This window comes from Hylobates moloch, unplaced genomic scaffold (genome assembly GCF_009828535.3).
Source record: "Hylobates moloch isolate HMO894 unplaced genomic scaffold, HMol_V3 SCAFFOLD_6, whole genome shotgun sequence".
NCBI lineage: Eukaryota > Metazoa > Chordata > Mammalia > Primates > Hylobatidae > Hylobates > Hylobates moloch.
Genome location: NW_026652281.1, coordinates 148,464,643 through 148,483,535, shown reverse-complemented (window position 1 = coordinate 148,483,535; position 18,893 = coordinate 148,464,643). Strand labels below are relative to the sequence as shown.

The following is an 18,893-nucleotide window of genomic DNA, read 5'->3' as shown; positions in this document are numbered from 1 at the left end:
GTTGCTCAGGCTGGTTTTGAATTCTTGGGCTCCAGCAATCCTCCCGGCTTGGCCTCCCAAAGGGCTGAGATGATAGGCTTGAGCCACCACGCCCGGCCTAGGCTTAGTATTTCCATCGCGAATTGCGGGGGGCACTCGAACCTCGCAAGTGCTGTGCGTTGCAAATCAGAGCTCCCTACCCGGGGCTGGACTGGGAACTGACGACCAGAAACCATTTCCACTAGCGGGAAGCGAGCGGCCGGCCCCAGAGTTTTCGGCGTTCTCTCCTGAGGGCTCTGATTCGGCCAGGTCCCCGTTGCGTCCCCCAGTCCCATATCCTACCCGCTGCGCGGCCTCCTAGGGAGAACTGATCGTGGCCTCACTCACTGCCGGACCCGGCAGACTCGCCCCTCCTTGCAGACGCCTTCGGCCCAGGCATGCCCGGCTGCATGTAGGGCCCCGGGCGCAGCCTCGAAATCAGGGCGCCGGGAGAACCCGCGCGATCATTCTACTCGGCCCCCGGAGATGTCTCTGTCTCCCTGCCCTGCATCTGTAGAATGGGCGCGGCTTTAGAGACGCTCGGACTGAGGCGGCGAGGCGGCGAGGCGGCGAGGCTGCGTCCGCAGCTCTCGCCCAGAGGCAGGCGCTTCTCGTCCTCCATCCAGTCCTCAGCCGGGCTGGGAGCCAACACTCGGCCGCCTGCCTCCGGAGCCTTGGCCTAAGGCTGGGAGACGATCGCAAAGGAGGCCCCCTCGTGGGGCCCCTCAGGCTACTCCAGATTCCTTTTTTCTTAAGCACGGCCTCAGGGGAGCCTGCCCCATCCAGATATTACCGTTGCCCCGATTCTGCCCATAGCCCGCGTGGCTGGGGGCAGTGGGAGGTGTGTCCCCTACTGAGGACCAGGAGTCGTCGGACTTCAGTCCCGCGCAGCCACGTTGGAAACGGCGACCTAGCGGTTGGCAACCCAGGAGGAGTGGGGTAGGCGTTAAACGCCCTTGCGCCGCTCGGCAATCGCTCCCACCCTCTGGGGGCGCCCACATTGCTCTGGGTGGACGTGGGCGAGAGATGGTCGCTACTTGGCACCACATGACTGGGCTCAGCTCTGTAACTGGAAAAGACCCGTAGCCCGTCTCTGGCTGGGCAAGGCTGGGTGAGGGCAAAGCGCTGGAAGACGTCAAACGCCGCGAAGGCACTGGGTGCAGGAAGGCCAGGCACCCCCGAGGGCCGAAGCCAGACCAGCCCCCCCACCCCCAGCCTTACTGGACGCCTACCCCGGACAGGCCTCCGGGCCAGAGGCCTTCTGCGCAAAGCGAGGCGCCCGACAGAAAGAAAAAAACAACAACGTGCGTGTGTCTCCAAAGAGGCCCAAAGAATTGAGTGTCACCCTGGCAAAACAACAGAAGTAATTTTGAAAAACAAAAACTCTAGGCCTTATAAGCATGATACGTTGGGCCAGGCGCGGTGGCTTACGCCTGTAATCCCAGCACTTTGGGAGGCCGCGGCGGGCGAATCACGAGGTCAAGAGATCGAGACCATCTTGGCCAATACAGTGAAACCCCGTCTCTACTAAAAATACAAAAAATTAGCCGGGCGTGGTGACTCGCGCCTGTAGTCCCAGGTACTCGGGAGGCTGAGGCAGGAGAATCACTTGAACCCGGGAGGCGGAGGTTGCAGTGAGCTGAGATCGCGTCACTGCACTCCAGCCTGGCGACAAAGCAAGACTCTGTCAAAAAAAGAAAGAAAGAAAGAAAGAAAGAAAGAAAGAAAGAAGGAAAGAATGACACGTTGGACTTTGGGGCCTGTGGGGGAGGGTGGAAGGGCGAGGGATAAAAGACTACACATTGGGTAGAGTGTACACTGCTCGGGTGATGGACGCGCCAAAATCTCAGAAATCACCACTAAAGAACTTATTCATGTAACCAAACACCACCTGACCATCTGTTCCCCAAAAGCCCATTGAAATAAAAACAATTAAGAAAAAAAACCCCGCTAGGCCTTATTATGGAGCAACAGAATAAAACGGAAAGGAGCTGGACAGCGACACCCATCTCTGAGGAAAGCGGTTCTCCGCCAGCAAAGTCAAGGGTCCCTCTAGTCCTCAGCCGAAGGGCCAACCTTTCCCAACCCGATGACGGCGTTCATCGGGCTTTTTATTGGAGAAAATAAAAGCATTTCAGGAAAACACTCACGGAAGAGACCCGAAGTTCTGAGTCACCCTAGTCCCTCCCCGGGTGTCTTTATGTCCCGAAAGGCGCAGATCCCAGGCTAGCTGGGCTTGGAGGTGGAGGCGACGGCGGGAGCGCTGGGGGTTCAAGGTGTTTCTCAGGCGCCCTCCCCTTCCTCCGGCCCTGCAGGTGAAGACAGTCCCGCAGCCCGCATAGAACGAAGGCTCGGAGCACGGGGACCCGCAGGGTGGCGCACGGCTCCGGCTCCGAGGGAGGCAGTGAGATGAGGCGGGTGGGGGTGCTCGTGGAGTGTGTGTGTGGGGGTGCTCTGGGACGCGGCCCCGAAAGTGTTTTGCCTTAGGAGCTACTGGGATCTGGGTCTGGAAGAGGGAGAGAGGGAGTCAGGGAGAAAGGAAAGGAGAGAGAGAGAGAGACAGAGAGACAAAGACAGATACATAAAGGCAAAGAGATTCGAGAAACAAGAAAGGGAAGACAAAAGGACAAAAAGAGAACCGTGGAGAGGAGGGAGACAAAGAAACCCAGAGACACACAGAGGCCAACAGTCAGAACTGGGGAGAGAAGAAGGAGGAGATGACAGAACAAGAAAAGGCTGAGGGCAATGAAAAGCAATAGAGGACGAACTATACTGGGAAACATCATAAAACTGCAAAGAAAAGGAGAAAGATATAGTAAAACAGAGACCCAGCGTAACATACAGAGGAGAAAACAGGGAACATTGTAGAGAAAGAAACGGAGAGGCCAGAAAGTAAGTTTTTAGAAGACTGAAAGCGAGAATAAAAGAGGGGGAAAAATCAAAGAACAAGTGGAAATGTTCACGGGTTTTGTGTGTTAGACGTGATTGGAAGGGGTCAGCCGCTCCAAACCTCGCAATTCTGAAACTTCCAACTCTTGAGCCGCGGTGGAGCTGGGTGGACCCCGGCCGCGCCGCTACCACACCAGGGCTTAGAGTTCTGAGTTCCGGGCGCCCCGCCCACTCCAGCCCCGTGACACCGCGGGGCTGCGGTGACGTCACATGACGTCACGCCCCACCTGGGGTCCCACGCAAACCCGACAAGGAGAAGGGCCCCTAGGGTTGTGCGCTGCATTTGCTCCCCAGGCGTTTGGAGACCGAGGATTTGCACCGGCTCTGCGCGCAAAGCCTGCCCACAGCGCGCCCAGACCGGCCAGAGCCAGGTCCTCTCTGAGGCTCCGCGGGAAAAAGAGGGCAGAAAGCGAGTTGCGGGGTGAAGTGGGGCTCCGAGTTCCGGCTTGAGTTCTAAGAAGTTCGAGGCCACCCTGCCTCCCACCCCCCAGGTGGATTTGACCTGGGGACGGCCTAGGCATCTGCCCAGGCCCGGCCTTTCACTTCCCAGCCCGCCCCGGCGCTGGCCCGCGGCCTTCGGGCCTGGAGCACCTTTCCCAAGTCCAGTCCCCATCCCGCGCGCACCCAGGCTGCGGGTGGCCGGCACCAACTGACCTGCACCACGCATCCTCCGCGGGGGCCCGGGCCTGGGTTGCAGCCGAGGCGAATGCAGACGAACCTTGCAGAAGTGGACGCGTCCTGCGCGCCGCCGCTCGGCTTCTACCGCCGCAGGGGTGGGGCGCAGGGCCGGGGGTCGCCGAGCATTATTGGAACGAAAACGAAATAAAAGCGGCGTTAAGTGAAATAGCTAACTTTTTTATTAAATAAAACGACTTAAATAAAAGGAACGGAAAAGAAGAAGAGTGGACCCAGCCTAAACGCAGGGTGCCCCGGGCCCCTGGCACTTCCCCCAGCGGCCGGGTCGGCTGCTCCTCCTCCAGCGGCCCCCGCGGGGGAAGCAGGTGGCCGGTTTCTAAAGAAAAAAGCCAAAACTTTTTTTATTATTTACACGTTTGGGCAAAAGTACAAAGTATAATACAGGCGCCCGGCCCGGGGGGTGCGGGCGGGGGGCGGAGAAACGTAAGGCGCTTTCTTGTCAGGCCCGGGCCTGGGGCGGGACGGGGCGCGGGGCGGGGGCTCGGATTGTGCGGCCGCGCGGAGCTCGGGTCCGACCCCCTTCCGCGGCCGGCCAGTCTGTGGCCGCGCCCTGGGGCCTACTCGGGCTAGGCGGCCCCTTCCCCTCTCGGCCCCGGTTCCCCCGCAGCCCGGCTGGGGGGTCCGGGGCGCCCGGCTGGGTGGGGGCGGCGATCTGTGGCGACGGTGCGCGCTGGTGGGCTCACACCAGGGAGGTGACAGCGGGAACCTTGGAACTATCCTCTTCCCAGGGCTGCAGATTCTGCAGAGCAAAGAGTGACGAGTTGTGCAGACAGAGCGGGTCGGGCTGGATGGAGTCGTTGAGGCTCTTTTGGAAGGCGTCGTGTTGCAGCTGCAGCATGAGCCGGCTCGCCTGCTGCCGCTCCGCCTCCCGCTCCTCCGCCGTCTGCCGCCTGCACCGGGGGAGGGAGAGGGACAGCACCGTCAGGCACCCGGCACCGCGGGGCCGCCGGCGGGGCCCCGGCCCTCCCGGGAGCCGAGGCCATCCGGGAGCCTCGAGGCGCAGAACCCGTCTGCCTCCCAGCCCGCGCTTTACGCCCGAGGCCCTCATATCCAGGGAGCCGGTTAGGATCATTTGTTTTTGTTGTGTGCCAGAGGGTCTCCAGGAGGGGACTCTGCCCGCTGCCCACCTGCAAGGCCGGGTATTGTGGCTTCACCAACAATAAAGATTGTTCCTTTCGCCGGATAGCAAGGGCAGGGCCTATGTGTAACTGACTTGGCCCTGCGGGAACCGGGGTCGCTGGGGTCCGCGGGTGGGCAGGCTGGCTCTGCACCACCCGCACGACGCCCGGGGGCTGGGTCAGTCTCATCCAATTCGCCCAGGGCCTGTCTTGAACCCCTTTCCAGACGCGATCGCTTCGCCGTTTACGGGTTGAATCAAAACAGAGATCGGATAAAAACGCGGCTGGAGTGGAGACGAGGAGATGGGGGGAGGGGAAACCCGCGTCCACGAGGATTGTTGAAAATCAGAGAGGGCGGGCTGGAAGAAGGAGAGTGCGAGAGGCCCCTGTGTGCGTGTGTGTGTGTGTGTGTGTGTGTGTGTGTGTTTGGGGCGGGGGGGGTGAGAGGAAATCAAGTGAGCGCAGGAGACCGTATAAAACACGGGGAGAGAGTTAGAGGGGCTCACGAAAGATGGGGATGGGGATGGAGGAGAAACCAAGGCGAAACCACGATGGAGAGAGAAGCACAGGCCAGCGAGAAGGGTGAAAGGAAGAGGTACAATCTGCGAAGGCGGGGTGGGGGTGTGTTTGGGGGAGGCTCAGGGGGGCGGGGGTAGTGGATAGCCTTAAAATAGGGCTAGTGCGAGGCTGCGGCTCGGGGCGGGACAGGTGAAGGGCAGGTGTAAGGTGGGCCGGGTCAGGCCTCTCTCACCGCCACTTGGTCCTCCGGTTTTGGAACCAGGTCTTGACCTGCGCGTCCGTCATTTTGAGGGACTTGGCGAGCGCCGCCCTCTCGGCAGAGGCCAGGTACTTCTGGCGATGGAAGCGCTTTTCCAGCTCGCAGATCTGCACCCGGGAAAAGGACGTGCGGGGCTTCTTACGCTTGGGCGGCGTCCGGTTCTGGTAGGGGTGGCCGATGCGCCGGGTCACGGTGAAGGGCGTGAGTGCGGCCGCAGCTGCGGAGACACATGAGGGTCCCTGAAGCCCAGCCCGGCTCGGCCACCGTTCAGGCCGCATGCGGACCCCGTGGCGCCCCGTGGGACACGGAGAGCTCCGCTATTTCGCTGGTCGCGAGCGTTTCCAGCGACACCAAGCCAGTCGGGAGACGCCCTCGCTCCCTGTCCCTTCCCCCGGGCACGGGCTTATTTTCCTGCAACTCTCCAATTACCCTCCCCACTACTGCTGCCCGGGGCCCTGGGGCCGAGGCCTCCGCCGCTCTTGGGCCTCTGAAATGGTTTCCGCGAGTGGAGCGCACAGGGCGCGGCGCCTCTGGCCCCGAGAGGGCGGAGGCCTGGAGCCTGGTCGCCAGCTCTGCTCACCTGTGAAGCGATCTTTCACGAAGCGGCGGCTGCTCTCCATCCAGGGGAAATTGAGGCCGCCCAGGCTGGAGACCGTGGGCACGGAGGGCATGGCGGGTAGCGCGCTTGGCAGAGGCGGTGGCACGGCCCCGGGCAGCGGCCTGTGCGCCGGCACCCGGATCACGCCTGCGGGCGCTAGGCTCAGGTTGACACTGTAAGATCCCGCGTCCTCGAAGGGCGCGCCGAGGCCCGCAAAGGAGGCGGGCAGAGACGGGTATGTGGCACCCGGACGGCCCCCGGGGGGCCCTCCCAGGTAGCTGGCGCCGTCGGGGCCCCGCGGGGCGGGTGCGCTGTCCTGGTCCGGGCTGTTAAGGATCTGGTCGATGCCGAAGCTGATGGGCTCGTGCGGGTGCGGGGTCTGCGCGCTGGCGGGCGCCTCCATCCTGGGCGGGCGGAAGGGCTGGGCTGGGCTGGGCGGGGAGGCGGCTGGGTCCCCGTTACGGCGCGGCCATGGAGCGCCCGGCGCCTCTCGTCGCACTGAAACTTTGCCAAGAGTGCGCGGGCCCGACAGGCTCTGTGTCATCTTTCTTGAACCGAACCTGGAGTTTCCGCTGCTAATTCCTCTCCCGCCGCAGCCATTGGCTGCGATCAACAAGCCTCTCTCCTCTCATTGGCTCCCGGCTTTCAATAAAGGCCTAATTCATGGAAATAGGAGCTTAGGGACTGTTCCAAGGTGACATCATTTTAACAAACGAACAATAGGTCAAATTTATTAGCCGGGATAATGGGCGGCGGATATTAGCGCCCGAACCGCAGCCTCCCAAACCCGAAATCTAACGAAGCTGCAATTAGCAGACGCTCCCCGCTCCTCCCGGCCGGGCCGCTTCCCAGACACCGCGCTGGGCGGGTAGAGCGCTCCGCTTGTGAAATTGTCTTTTGCTGAGCGGGTTTTCGTTTTCTTCCAAAAATTTTGTTTTTTTTTTTCATCTGAGCAAAAGCCAAACCAAATGCATCCTTTCAGTTACAATGGAGTTGCAACCCCAGGACGACCCGGCGGAATCCGTAGAAGCCCCTTGGACTCTACCGCTGCTGGAGGAACGAAAGGGGCGCACTCCCCGGGGCAGGCTTCGCGCTGCCTGCGCGCGGGGCGAGGGGAGCACCGTAGCGTTCTCCGCGCCCCGGAGGACGCCGACCCGCGTGGGGAGAATTCGACCCCGCCCGAGTTTCGGCCGCGGCCTCGAGGCCGCTTTGGAGACACTCCCTGGCTCCGGCCAGGCGGACCGAGGCGTGACTCGCAGGTGCCCACGCGTGCCAGCTGCGGCTGGGCTAGGGACGCGGGGTCGCCCGGTGGGGAGCGGGGACCTGACTCTCGAAATTCGTTGCAGGATAGAAGGGGGCTGTGGTCGCGCGTGGGAACCCGCTCCCGGCTCGGCGGGTCTAGGGACTTCGGGTTCCCGAATGTCAAAGGCGCCGGCAGATCCTAGAGCAAATCGCGGGATTTCTTTGGGAAACGCGAGTGGTGAGCCCCTCCCGGCTCCAGTGCAGTCTGGGCGCTGGAGCCACTCCCCGTTCTGCTCCCGCCTCAGTGACTGTCTACCCGGCCCAGGGCACCGTGGACAGGACGGCACACGAAGTAGTCACCTTCCGCTGCAGCTTTGGGGAGACAAGCGGAATCATTTTCTTCCAGCGAATTCTAAAATCGTTAGGTGCAAACTCTTTGAGTGTCGCACCCCTGGCCTGGGCTCTTCCTCCCGCTCCTTGTGGTGCGGACAGTGGTGAGAGCTCGGATGTGCTGTTGGCCAGAAGTGTGTTCAAATTTGGACTGGCCACTTCCTAGCTGAGTGACCTTGAGCAGTTGACTCCATATATTTAGGTTTCGGTTTTCTCGTTTGCAAAAAGGAAAATAATGCATGCATGCGGGTTGTTCGTGAGCCGCGAGTGAGATATTGAGGGAGCGCAGAGCACTGGGCCTGGCACGTAGTAGGCACTGGGCAGCGTGGCTCACCTCCCACTCCATTCCCCCAGAGTAATGGCTGATGTATTATTGTTGTGACTCTTGTTTATTTTGTTGGCAGTTTAATCTTATTTGCAGGGGCTCAGTACGTTGGAGAGAAAGGTGTATTTGTCTACCAGTAGGGTCAGTTTCAGAGGACGGGGAAGGGCAGGAGGTGCAGGTTGGGGATTCTTTTTCTCTTCTCCCAACAATCCAAAGGCGTCAGGATTTGCAGGGCCTCCAGGCCTGGGTCTGGAGTTAGGTCACTTGCCCGCTGTGTGACCTTGGGCAAGTTGCTGGCCCTTGTTAAGCTTTCCTGGTGGGTGTGGAGAGGGAGGCCCAACACTGAGGGGTGAAACCTGCAGGATGCCTGGGGTCTGGGCAAATGCTCCCTCACTCCCTTCCAGCCACAAGGACCCTCAGATGGGGTAGATGCCATTGCCCTGGCTCCAGAGGACCTCCTGCTTCTAATTCAGGCTCTGCCACTGGCAGTGTGGGTCCCTAACCGCACCTCCCAGAACTGCATTTTCCTTATTTGTAAAACAAAAAGGGCACCAGCTACCCCCAGGGTGGCTGTGAGAACAAAATGAGATAACATCTGTGGCAGTGCCTGTGCGAAACTCTGGCGGTTATATAATAATAACTTTAATGACAACTATAAAGCTACTGTAGCTGAGAACCTAGCCTGTGCCAGGCAGGGAGGTGGACACTTATTTATTCCTCACAATGACCCTGTGAGGAAAGGGCTGTTAGTGGCCCCAATTTCTCACTAAGGAGGGAATTGAGGCTTTGAGAGTTCAAGGGAAGCACAGCTCCCCACTTGGGGGCTGGAGTTGGCACCTCACCAGCTCCACTTCCCTTCTGGCTTCCAGTGCCCGGGACTCAGGGCTGCCCTTGTCACTTCAGACACTGTTAAATCAGGACAACAAGGCCCACCGCACAGAGGTTTGTGGCACGGAATTAAGGTGTGGGTGGCACAGCGCTGCTCCCAGCTTGTGTGCTTAAGAATGGGATTCCCACCTCAGTTTACCAGCTGTGGACTGGTAAGCTGCAGCGGAAGGTGACTACTTTGTGGACTGAGGCACAAAGAGGGAATTATTCATCCTCTTTGTGCCTCAATTTTCTCATCTAGTAAAAAACCTCGTGAGATTAAATAAGCGCCTCCAGGTAAAGCCTGGCAGGGGTCAGGGCTCTGCTTCACTGCTTGGGTTCTGGCTTCCTGAGATCCACGGGTCCTCATCGTCCAGCCCTGTCATCCAGATGAAGGAGCTTTGGGCCACTAATCATAAGCCTCCTTTCACTTCCTATCCAGATAGCTCTTAGGCAGCTCAGGAATGGGGGTAACTTGGTTAGTCCCTAGGACAGTGGTTCCCAGAGTGTGTTCCCAGAGCAGCAACAGCAGCATCACTGGAGAATTTGTTAGAAATGCAAATTCTTGGACCCTCACCAGACCTACGGAATCAGCCACTCTGGGGTAGCACTCGGCAACCTGTGTTTAACAAGCCCTCCAGGTGATTCTGATGCCTGCTCAACTCTGGAAGCCAGTGCCTAGAATATTGTCCATTTCATCTGAGTTTTCAAATGTGTTGTTATAACATTGTGGGAAGATTCTCTCAGAATTAGGAACTCTCATACGAATCTGTACGAATACCTTCCACTTCTCATTCCCCGTGTTGCTCATTCATGCCTTCTCCTGATCAGACTTGCCAAAGATTTGTTATTTTGTTGGTTTTTAAAAAAGCCATTGATGTCATTATCCCCTTTTAAGATGCCACCTCTTTCATGAATGTTGTGGCTTAAAAAAATATTTATTCCTTCTTTGCTGAGTTGAAAATTTAATTTGTCAATTTTTCTTTCTTTTTAAGTAAATGCATTCAAGGGCATACATTTTCCTCTGAGCACTGTTTTGGCCAGATATGTTCTGATATGTATTTGGTGTTCCTGAGGTTGTAATTTCTTGCTGCCCTTGTAATTTACCTGCTGTCACTTGAACAGTGAGGCATACACACCGAAAGAGATTAGGAAATGAGAATTGTAAGAACTGGGGACGAGGATTCCCGGGGCTAGAGAGATTTTCAGGATAGAGCACAACCTCTCCTCTTCCCCAAGAAGAAGCTGGAAGAAAGGGGTACAGCTGGTGGCTTTGCCGAGTCATCTAGAAGAGGGTGGGGCTTCAGGGATGACAGGCAAGACGCTGGGATTTCCAGCTGGCCCATGAGCCCAGCTGTGGGAGGCCAGGTTCCTCCAGGCTCATTCTGCCATTGACTTCCTGAGTGAAATGAGACTCCATTTCCCTGTCTGTGAAATGGGGTAGAGACTGAATCAGGACTTTAAATGTATTTGGGTCAGCTACCCTATTTGAAACACCGATGAAAATATTGTGGTCTGCTTCCATAGAAAAAGACAGAAACACATAATTTGGCACACACACCATGTCACAGGTTGCTGACCTGCATGCTGTTCTTGGCTTACACACCCTAGTTAGGAGTCCCTAGGGGCCCTTCCAGTTCTCCTGATGGAAGGCTCTTGCCCACATTTATTCACCCATTCATTTATTTATTCACTGAATATTTACTGAGCACCTACTCACATTTCCTGGACCATTCCCCAGCACAGGGGCTTGGTTTCCCCATCTAACAGTGGGCACAAAGCAGTCTGAGCTCTTCATCACTGCTTCCCCCAGTGGGCAGGACCTAGGGAAGAACCTTCCTGAGGAGGTCTGATCAGTCTCAAGACTCTGCTAGCCAGTGGAAGGAAAAGGCCTTCAGATGTCGGCTGTTGCTTGGGACCCCCCACTGCAGGTCTCGAGGCTTCAAGGACAGTTGACTTAGGGAAACAGTCTCTTGTCCAAGGGCATGTAGTGGAAAGGGGTGGAGCTGAGATTTGAAGCCAGGACTGTTTAGACTACAAAGCCCACCTTTTCCCCTTTACCTCACACCCCTATTTGGGGGTAGGTGGTAAAGACTTTAAGTCACAGGACTGAGTGGGGAGGGGAATCAGTGCAGGGTCTGAATGAATCACTCTTGGGTGAAAGAACCCAAGAGTGGCGGTGAGGGCTGGCCATAGTGGGGCTCACTTGTCTCCCCTACTGGCTTGGGAGTTCCTTTGGGGCAAAATGGTGTTGGTGGCATTTGATCCCATGTCCCAGGGCTGGGTCCAGGGCGTGGAGGACTGGAGGACATTATCAAGAGTTTGTGGTATTAAGCTCAATAGCACAAAGCAAGGTCAGACAAGGGGATAAGAAAAAGGGGTCAGAATTGGGCGCAGGCATTTGCGTGCACTCAGTTTGGCATTCACCTCCCCCAGCCCTGCTTATAGCTGGTTCCTTGCATCCTTTACGACCCAGGCCAGCCCTCACCTCTCTGCCCATCCTCCAGAGCAGCACCCTCACCCCATCATCCTCTCTACCCATTGATTTTTGTCATTCCCCTCAGAAACAATCTTATTTATCCTGCTCACTAGCTTTACCTGTGGCAGGTGAATGAATGAGTGAAAGAATGATTTCCAAGGTGCTTGGGCTGGGTCAGACCCGGGCCCTGGCAGGGAGGTTAGCAGAAGCCTGAGGAAGCTGGCCCTAGGGCTGGAGGTTAGAGGAGAGGGGAGCAGGGTGAGATTCCTTTCTCCATGGGGTGGGGGGGCTGGTGGAGGTTATAAAGAGCATGTGAACAGGGACTGTGCAGATGGCAGCGTGTGCAGGGTGGCAGGAATTGGTCAGTGTGCACAGGCTCAGGGGAGCAAGGGCAGGCAGGGTGGGCAAATGCATGGGGTAACCTTCTCAGGGACCTCCAAACCTGATCTCATGCCCTTGTTTCCTTCCCCTACACTTCAGCCATTTTTCCCATTTGTGCTCCACAACTTTCCTCCTTTCCTGACAGATTTCTCTACTAAATTTGACTTCGTTTCAACACTTTCGTTGGGCAAATTACATTAAGATGAATGTTTCAGGTACCCTTTATGGTTTATTTATTGTGATACTGTTTGTATCTCACGCTTATAAATAACTTATGTTATAGCTTTTGTTTGTGGAAATGTAACTTACATATTTTATTACGCTTTCTGTAAACCTCAAAAAGAATCTTGTCAAGGAAGCACTCTTATCAGCAATCCAAACTATGGGACGTAAAAACCGACACTAACATTATTTTTTAATATGCCAAGGAGGCAGGTTACTCTTGCTGTAGTTTGAAAGGTTTGCTGTCATTGTAAACTTGCACCTCAATAAAACATTTAAAAGTCTTAAGAATGATTTTAGAAAGTTCAGGGAGGAGGATGAATCGGTGGCAGGACCCACATACACAGTACACAACGGGCCCAGGTCCTGGACTGGCCTTTCTCTGGGAGAAAGTCCCACTGTGGGTGTCAAAGTGGTTCACGACGAGCTCTCCCACTCAACTGTCCCCTAGACACAGCTGTGAAGGACACCTAGTTCAAGGAATTATAGTGAAAAAGAAACATGAGTTTTGAGGTCAGGCAAATCTGACTTTGAATCCTGGCTTGTCCACTTTCTAGCTATATGGCTTTGGGTCAGTCTTTTAGTCTCAGTTTTCTCATCTCTGAAATGGGGATAGTAATTCTTGACATTCTTCCTGGGAAGCATAAAATGAGATAGCAATTTGCAATGCTTAGTGGGTGCTCCATAAATGATAGCAGTTCTAATTATTTTATGTTCATCTTAAAACTTCTAAGACCAGGAGTGGTAGCTCACATCTGTAATCCCAGCACCTTGGGAGGCTGTGGCAGGTGAATTGCTTGAGCCCAGAACTTCAAGACCAGCCTGGCCAACATGGCAAAACCATCTCTACAAAAAATACAAAAATTAGCTGGGTGCAGTGGCATGGGCCTGTAGTCTCAGCTACTCAGGAGGCAGAGGTGGGAGGACTGTTTGAGCCCAGGAGGTTGAGGCTGCAGTGAGCTGTGCGCATGCTACTGCATTCCATCCTAGACAAGAGTGAGATCCTGTCTTAAAAAAAAAAAAAAAGAAAGAAACGTGTACTTTCTCCGTTTTTACTCTACCCTGCTTTTCTTTTCAGGCACTCCTTTCCCTCTTCATCACAAGGAACTGAGTTCTCTCAAATATTACTTCCCCCAAACTGCTGAACATCTAGATCAGGTTTCCCATATGCCAGATCTTTCAGTTTCTTCAATTTTTCTCACCAAACCCACTCTGTTTTCGGATCTCATGTGCAGCTGTTGGTAGTCAGCTAATCTGGTCACTAATCTCAGCTAACAGCTACATGGCAAGCCACTTTTGCATTTTGAAAGGGGCCCCCACTACCATAATCCGTAGGTACTTCTAGGCTGTCACGGCCAATAGAGGGGAGTCCAGAAGGCCAGGAGGGCTTTTCTGGGCAGTTCGGATAATCACACTCAGTGCAGGGACTCTACACTCCTTCGTCCCCCATCCTAGAGAAGCCTGATTGGAAAACACAGAATAACAGAAACATGCGGAATACAGGCAGAATACATCTTTCTCAGGGGCCAGGTTCTGAAGTCAGTGTGGAAGGCAAAAATTGAGCAAAGTAAAAATCCCTTCAAACTGTTTCTTGCTTGAGAATCCCTGAAGCAGCTGGCTTGACTTAGTGCCCACATTGCATGAACCATCCGTCTATCTGTACACTAGAATCCCATCAGAAGGGTGGGTGTGCAAACAGAAGCCACACCTCCCATCTCATCCTCTCGGAGCACGTTTGTGAAGTGGTAGGCCCCTTGGAAATGCCAGCACTATTTTTTCCTGCTGTTCAATCTAAGTTGGATACACGTGTGATCTGATTAGACCCAGCAGCCCCACTAGTTGTCTTTCACGTAGCCTCCACAGGTTTGTGTGTCTGTGCATGCTTTATCCTTGGGACAGGATGTCCCTACAGGGTCCACTCCCACGTGGAACTCCAGGTCTCTTCTCAAGAATCCCCACTGTCCCTCACCAAGGGAGACTCTGGCAGTCTTGGAGGCAGAGTCCCAAATCTGGTTCTCATCCACTGTGGGATGATTGTGCAGTATGTGTGATCCTTAAACATCCCAGCTTCCCCACTTCCTTTTCCTCCTTCAGTAAGGGCTCAGAATGGAACCTGACCCTCTAACGGAAAAGAAGCGTTCCTTTCCAGGTTCTAAGAAAGAAATTTACAGCTAAAACTCAACCTCTCTAGCAACGGCCAGACAAGAGTTGTGGCAGACAGCTTTGAAAATGGCTCCCAATGGCCGGGCGCGGTGGCTCACACCTGCAATCCCAGCACTTTGGGAGGCCAAGGCGGGTGGAACACAAGGTCAGGAGATCGAGACCATCCCGGCTAACACGGTGAAACCCCGTCTCTACTAAAAATACAAAAAATTAACCAGGCGTGGTTGTGGGCACCTGTAGTCCCAGCTACTTGGGAGGCTGAGGCAGAATGGTTTGAACCCGGGAGGCAGAGCTTGCAGTGAGCGGAGATCACACTACTGCACTCCAGCCTGGGCCACAGAGTGAGACTCTGTTTCAAAAAAAAGAAAAAAAGAAAATGGCTTCCAATGATCCCTGCCTTAGTGATTTACTTCTAATGAACAGAATACAGCAAAAGTGATGGGATGGCTCTTCTGAGATTAGGTTATAAAAGACGGTGACTTCCAGATTGCTGCAATCTCTCTGGCTCTTCTCTGATGTAACAAGGTTCCATGCTGTGGGCTGTCCTGTGAAGAGGCCCATTTGGGAAGAAACTGAGGTAACAACCTGTGAGAAACTGACTCCTGCTAACCATCACGAGTGAGTCTGGATGCAGAGCCTTACCCAGTCAAGCCTTGAGATGATCACAGCCTGTGAGAGAGACAGAGCCTGAAATCCAGCTGCAAATTCCTGATCTACAGGAATTGTCAGTTAATAAATGTTGCTTTAAGGCACTAAGTTTTGGGGTAATGTGTTATGTAACAATAGAGTTCTGAGAAACACATGATAATGGACCTAAACATTAACTGGTTTCAACTCACCATTCTGAAATACAGGTCTTCCTTACAAGGGGCCAGGAATTCCTTTGAGGTGAAACAGATCTGGGTTCAAATCTTGCCTGTGTGACCCATGTAAGCTATAGACCCCATCTTTGAACCTTGGTTTCCTTATCTGCAAAGTGGAGCTAATGCTGTCTAAACTCTGGAGGGCTGTTGTGAGGACTAGAAGAGATCACGTATGTAAAGGGCACGAGAGATGTTCAATAACCGTCTGCCGAGTCTTCTCCAGCTGACGCATGCTGCCTGCAGTGTGCTCTGCGAGGCCAGCTCTACTAGCAGGTCCTGTAGATGTCAGCAGTGGGGCAGGCCTGACCCGTCCTCTGAGAACAGCTCTCCAAGGCCAAGTCTGATGGAGCCATCCTTGCCTGCTGTGAAACCACCAGGTGACCTCTGGCAGTGTGGCAAGGAGAAGCCAGTGCCCACGGTCATTTTCTGGTGAACATTTTAATGCAAACAATATGGAGCTTTTAGATTCTAGACACTTGTAAAGAAAACAGTGCCAGAATGGGACAAACCTTCCTTAACACATTTCTGTGGGGTGAGTGTGCAGTTATAAGCCTTCAAGAAACAGAAATTCATGTCAAACTTCTCTGAACAGCTGATGTTTTACAGAATTCAGAATTTGCCTTCTCAAGGAAAATTATATTTCCCATTTCTAATGAAACATAGTGTAAGGCCAAAGCTTATTTATCCATTAAATACTAGAAGTAACCCCATATGTAACGTATTTTCTGCTGATTTCCTTCATACACAGAAGACAAACATTTTGAGGTAAACTTGATGACTCTGCTTTTATATTACAAGCCTATTGCAAAACTCAACTATCAAGAAAGGTTTCAAGAAACACTAGTCTGAGAAATGGGATTATAACAGGAGCCTGTGGATTTACTTCTTGTTCAACAGTAAGGCCAACCTTTCATGTCTTATCAGAAATAAAGGACACAATATTTATTATAAGCCTGAATCATAACAACAGCAGTGAGATAGTAAAACACTTGACAGTGGGCAATCTCAAATTAATAGCCTAGTAACAATATAGCACAAACTGTAAAGGTCTTCTTCATGTTCTGGGTTTGGGTTAAGTCACAATCCCAAGTCCCAAGAGTAATAAGAGTTTTTGTGGCGAGTTGGAAACCAGCTGTTTCTCATCCTCTGAAAATCTGAATTTTAGCACCTAGAACTGTTTTGGGTAGCCCTAAGAAGGCAGAGCTGCTTCAAATATTATATTCTAATAGTTACCTTCACCTTCTCTTAAAAATTAAATGGAGGCAGAAGACTGGGTGCTGGCACCACCCAGAACTTCTGACTGGGGCTACATGACTCCTCCTGAAGAAATATCTCTGCAGGCAGTAATTGCACAGCTTAATTCTTCTAGACTGAACCACTTCAGATTTATGCCAGTGAAAAGCAAACGTTGTTTGTAAGTCATTTAATTGTGTTACTGTCTCTCAACTTTATCAGATGCAGCTGAGGCAGGGAGGCCTGCGTGTGGTCCTGTGGGATGCTCTGTAGTGCTTCCAGGCTCGTTCTAAATGCTCACAGCCCAAAGTCCCTAACGCTGCTTCTTCCAGACACATAACAAACTACTCATTTAACAGGTTCCAATGGCATTCGTCTCAATCCAGGATCTATGGTGAAGGCTGCATCTCCAACAAATTGACAACCTTGATTGCAGAACCATAAACTGGTACACACTTAGGTGCAAACCTGGTTCATTATGTTCTTTGGTTAAATACTGTTTCTACATCCCTTCAGAGCATTAGGAGAACAAAGATAATATCTGATAGAAAGACTGAAAACACATCCTTTGCTTTTCAGAGGAAAGACTGAATTTACACTGTGTACTATTAGAAATTCTTATAATTAGGCTAGACATATAAGAAGATAGGGCTTTTGTTGTTGCTTGTATGTTTTGAAAAATACATTCCCCTGGGCTAGCCAACATCACTGTCCTGAGACCCAGACCTTCAGGAGTCTCTTGATAAAGGCTGCTCCGCACATGGTCAGAAAAGTCGGGTCAGCTCATCATGTCGAGACTGCATGGTTCAGTGTTGCCATCACTGCGCATCGCCTCTGCCACATCTCTTCTGAATACAGACAGATTTTGGGTGAACCTGCAGAAAGAGGAAGAAAGGGTCAAGGGTAGTAATGAGGCAAAGCCTCCATGAATTTCTGGACGATAAGGCCATTTTGGAGTTCAGGACTTCGGGGAGCCCCCTCCTGGAGGAAGGCTCTAGATTTCAGCTGAGCTCCTTTCTCTCCACTTTCATCGCCATTGCTGTTCCGCCACCAGTACTGCCAACACCTCATCTCTTCCTGGAAAACAGGGTTGCCACTAAATTCACTCTGACCATCTTGAGGTGTACATTTTGTGGTTCTACTTTTAAAAAACAATTTTAGAAAAGTTAAATTACACATAGATGGTAAGGATTATAAGAAAAAGAACAAAAGTTTATGTGCCAGGCATTGGATTGAGTTTACTGATAAACTCATTTGGTCATCACAAGTCTTCCCTGAGGTAGGTATGAGTATCCTCATTTTACAGATGAGAAAACTGAATTTAGTAGCTGAAAAAGAGGGGGTGCTGGGTTAGACTACCTGGGCTCAAATCCTAGCTCTACCACTTATGGGTCAGGTGACACTCGATGAATACTTAACCTCTTGTCTTGGTACCTAATATGAGTAGTTACCTCAAGGGATTGTAGAAAGTGGGAATTTAGGCTGGGTGAGGTGGCTCATGCCTGTAATTCCAGCACGTTGTGAGGCCAAGGCGGGTGGATTACCTGACGTCAGGAGTTTGACACCAGCCTGGCCAACACGGTGAAACCCTATCTCTACTAAAAACATAAAAAATTAGCCAGGTGTGGTGGTGAGCGCCTTGTAATCCCAGCCACTCAGGAGGCTGAGATGGGAGAATCACTTGAACCTGGGAGGCAGAGGTTGCAGTGAGCTGAGATCACGCCACTGCACTCCAGCCTGGGAAACAGAGTGAGACTCTGTCTCAAAAAAAAAAAAAAAAAAGAATTTACTGGGTCAGTTTGAGGCAATGCCTGTATGCCTGTAAGTACTCAACACAGTGCCTGGTACACGGAAAAAAGTCAGTCTTCGCTGCCTATTACTCTCATTAAACTACGAGGGCCACCTGCCATCATTTCACAGAGCAGCTCAGGATACAGTACTCAAATTTCCAAGCCTTAGGTGAAGTCATTTCCACCAAGACACCTAGGGCTTCCCCATTCAACTCTCATCTGCTGGCTTCCGAGGTTGTGCTTTTCTGCGTGATAGAGGATCTTGAAGTGAACAGTCAGGGGAATATGTCTGCATACCCCAACTGACTTGGTCATGTATTACCAAAGCCCAGGCTGGTAACTCCAGAATACACTGTGGCTACTGGGATGACTGAGATTTGCATTTCAAATGGAGCAGCATTTGAATGCTACCACATTTATAAAAGGATGGTGCAGACCTTTTTATTTTTATTTTTATTTTTTTCCCCTGAACACATGCTCTTTCTCCATCATTCATTACTGTCTGTCTTTTCTACTAGGATGTAAGATCCATGAGGGGGAGAAACCTTAAATAATTGGTTTACCACTGGTAACCCCAATGCCTAAACAGTAGATTCTGAATAACGTTTTGTGAACTAAATGAATGAATGAATAAAGTCAGACCTAGCTGTTAAGTTCAGGCTCCTTTCATTTAGATCTCATTGGCAACTGAGATACCAGCCATTCTTAAAGAACAGGCAGAGGGAGAAACTAATACTGTAGGTCATAGGTCCCAGGTGCCATGCTTCACTGCGTTCTGTCA

The 18,893-nt window shown here is 52.9% G+C and overlaps 2 protein-coding genes across 6 annotated transcripts in view; both read right to left on the bottom strand.

Moving 5' to 3' along the window:
* Positions 1–3,801: 3,801 nt before the first annotated feature.
* On the bottom strand, positions 3,802–6,689 carry TLX3 (T cell leukemia homeobox 3). Its single transcript, XM_032155997.2, has 3 exons — positions 6,140–6,689; positions 5,533–5,776; positions 3,802–4,553 (listed from the first exon to the last, which is right to left on the bottom strand). Exons 1-3 carry the CDS (start codon positions 6,558–6,560, stop codon positions 4,343–4,345), a joined length of 876 nt encoding a protein of 291 aa, XP_032011888.1. The 5' UTR covers positions 6,561–6,689; the 3' UTR covers positions 3,802–4,342.
* Positions 6,690–15,942: 9,253 nt separating this feature from the next.
* The window catches only part of RANBP17 (RAN binding protein 17), a 447,403-nt gene continuing 444,452 nt past the window's right edge, over positions 15,943–18,893 (bottom strand). For 4 of the 5 annotated variants that reach the window (XM_058440137.1, XM_058440140.1, XM_058440141.1 and 1 more), the window contains one exon: positions 15,968–17,197. In XM_058440137.1, coding sequence (XP_058296120.1) covers positions 17,101–17,197 — 97 coding nt within the window. In that variant the 3' untranslated portion in view covers positions 15,968–17,100. Of the gene's footprint in view, positions 17,198–18,893 lie in introns of all 5 variants that reach the window. The other variant, XM_032158613.2, reaches the window with a different exon arrangement.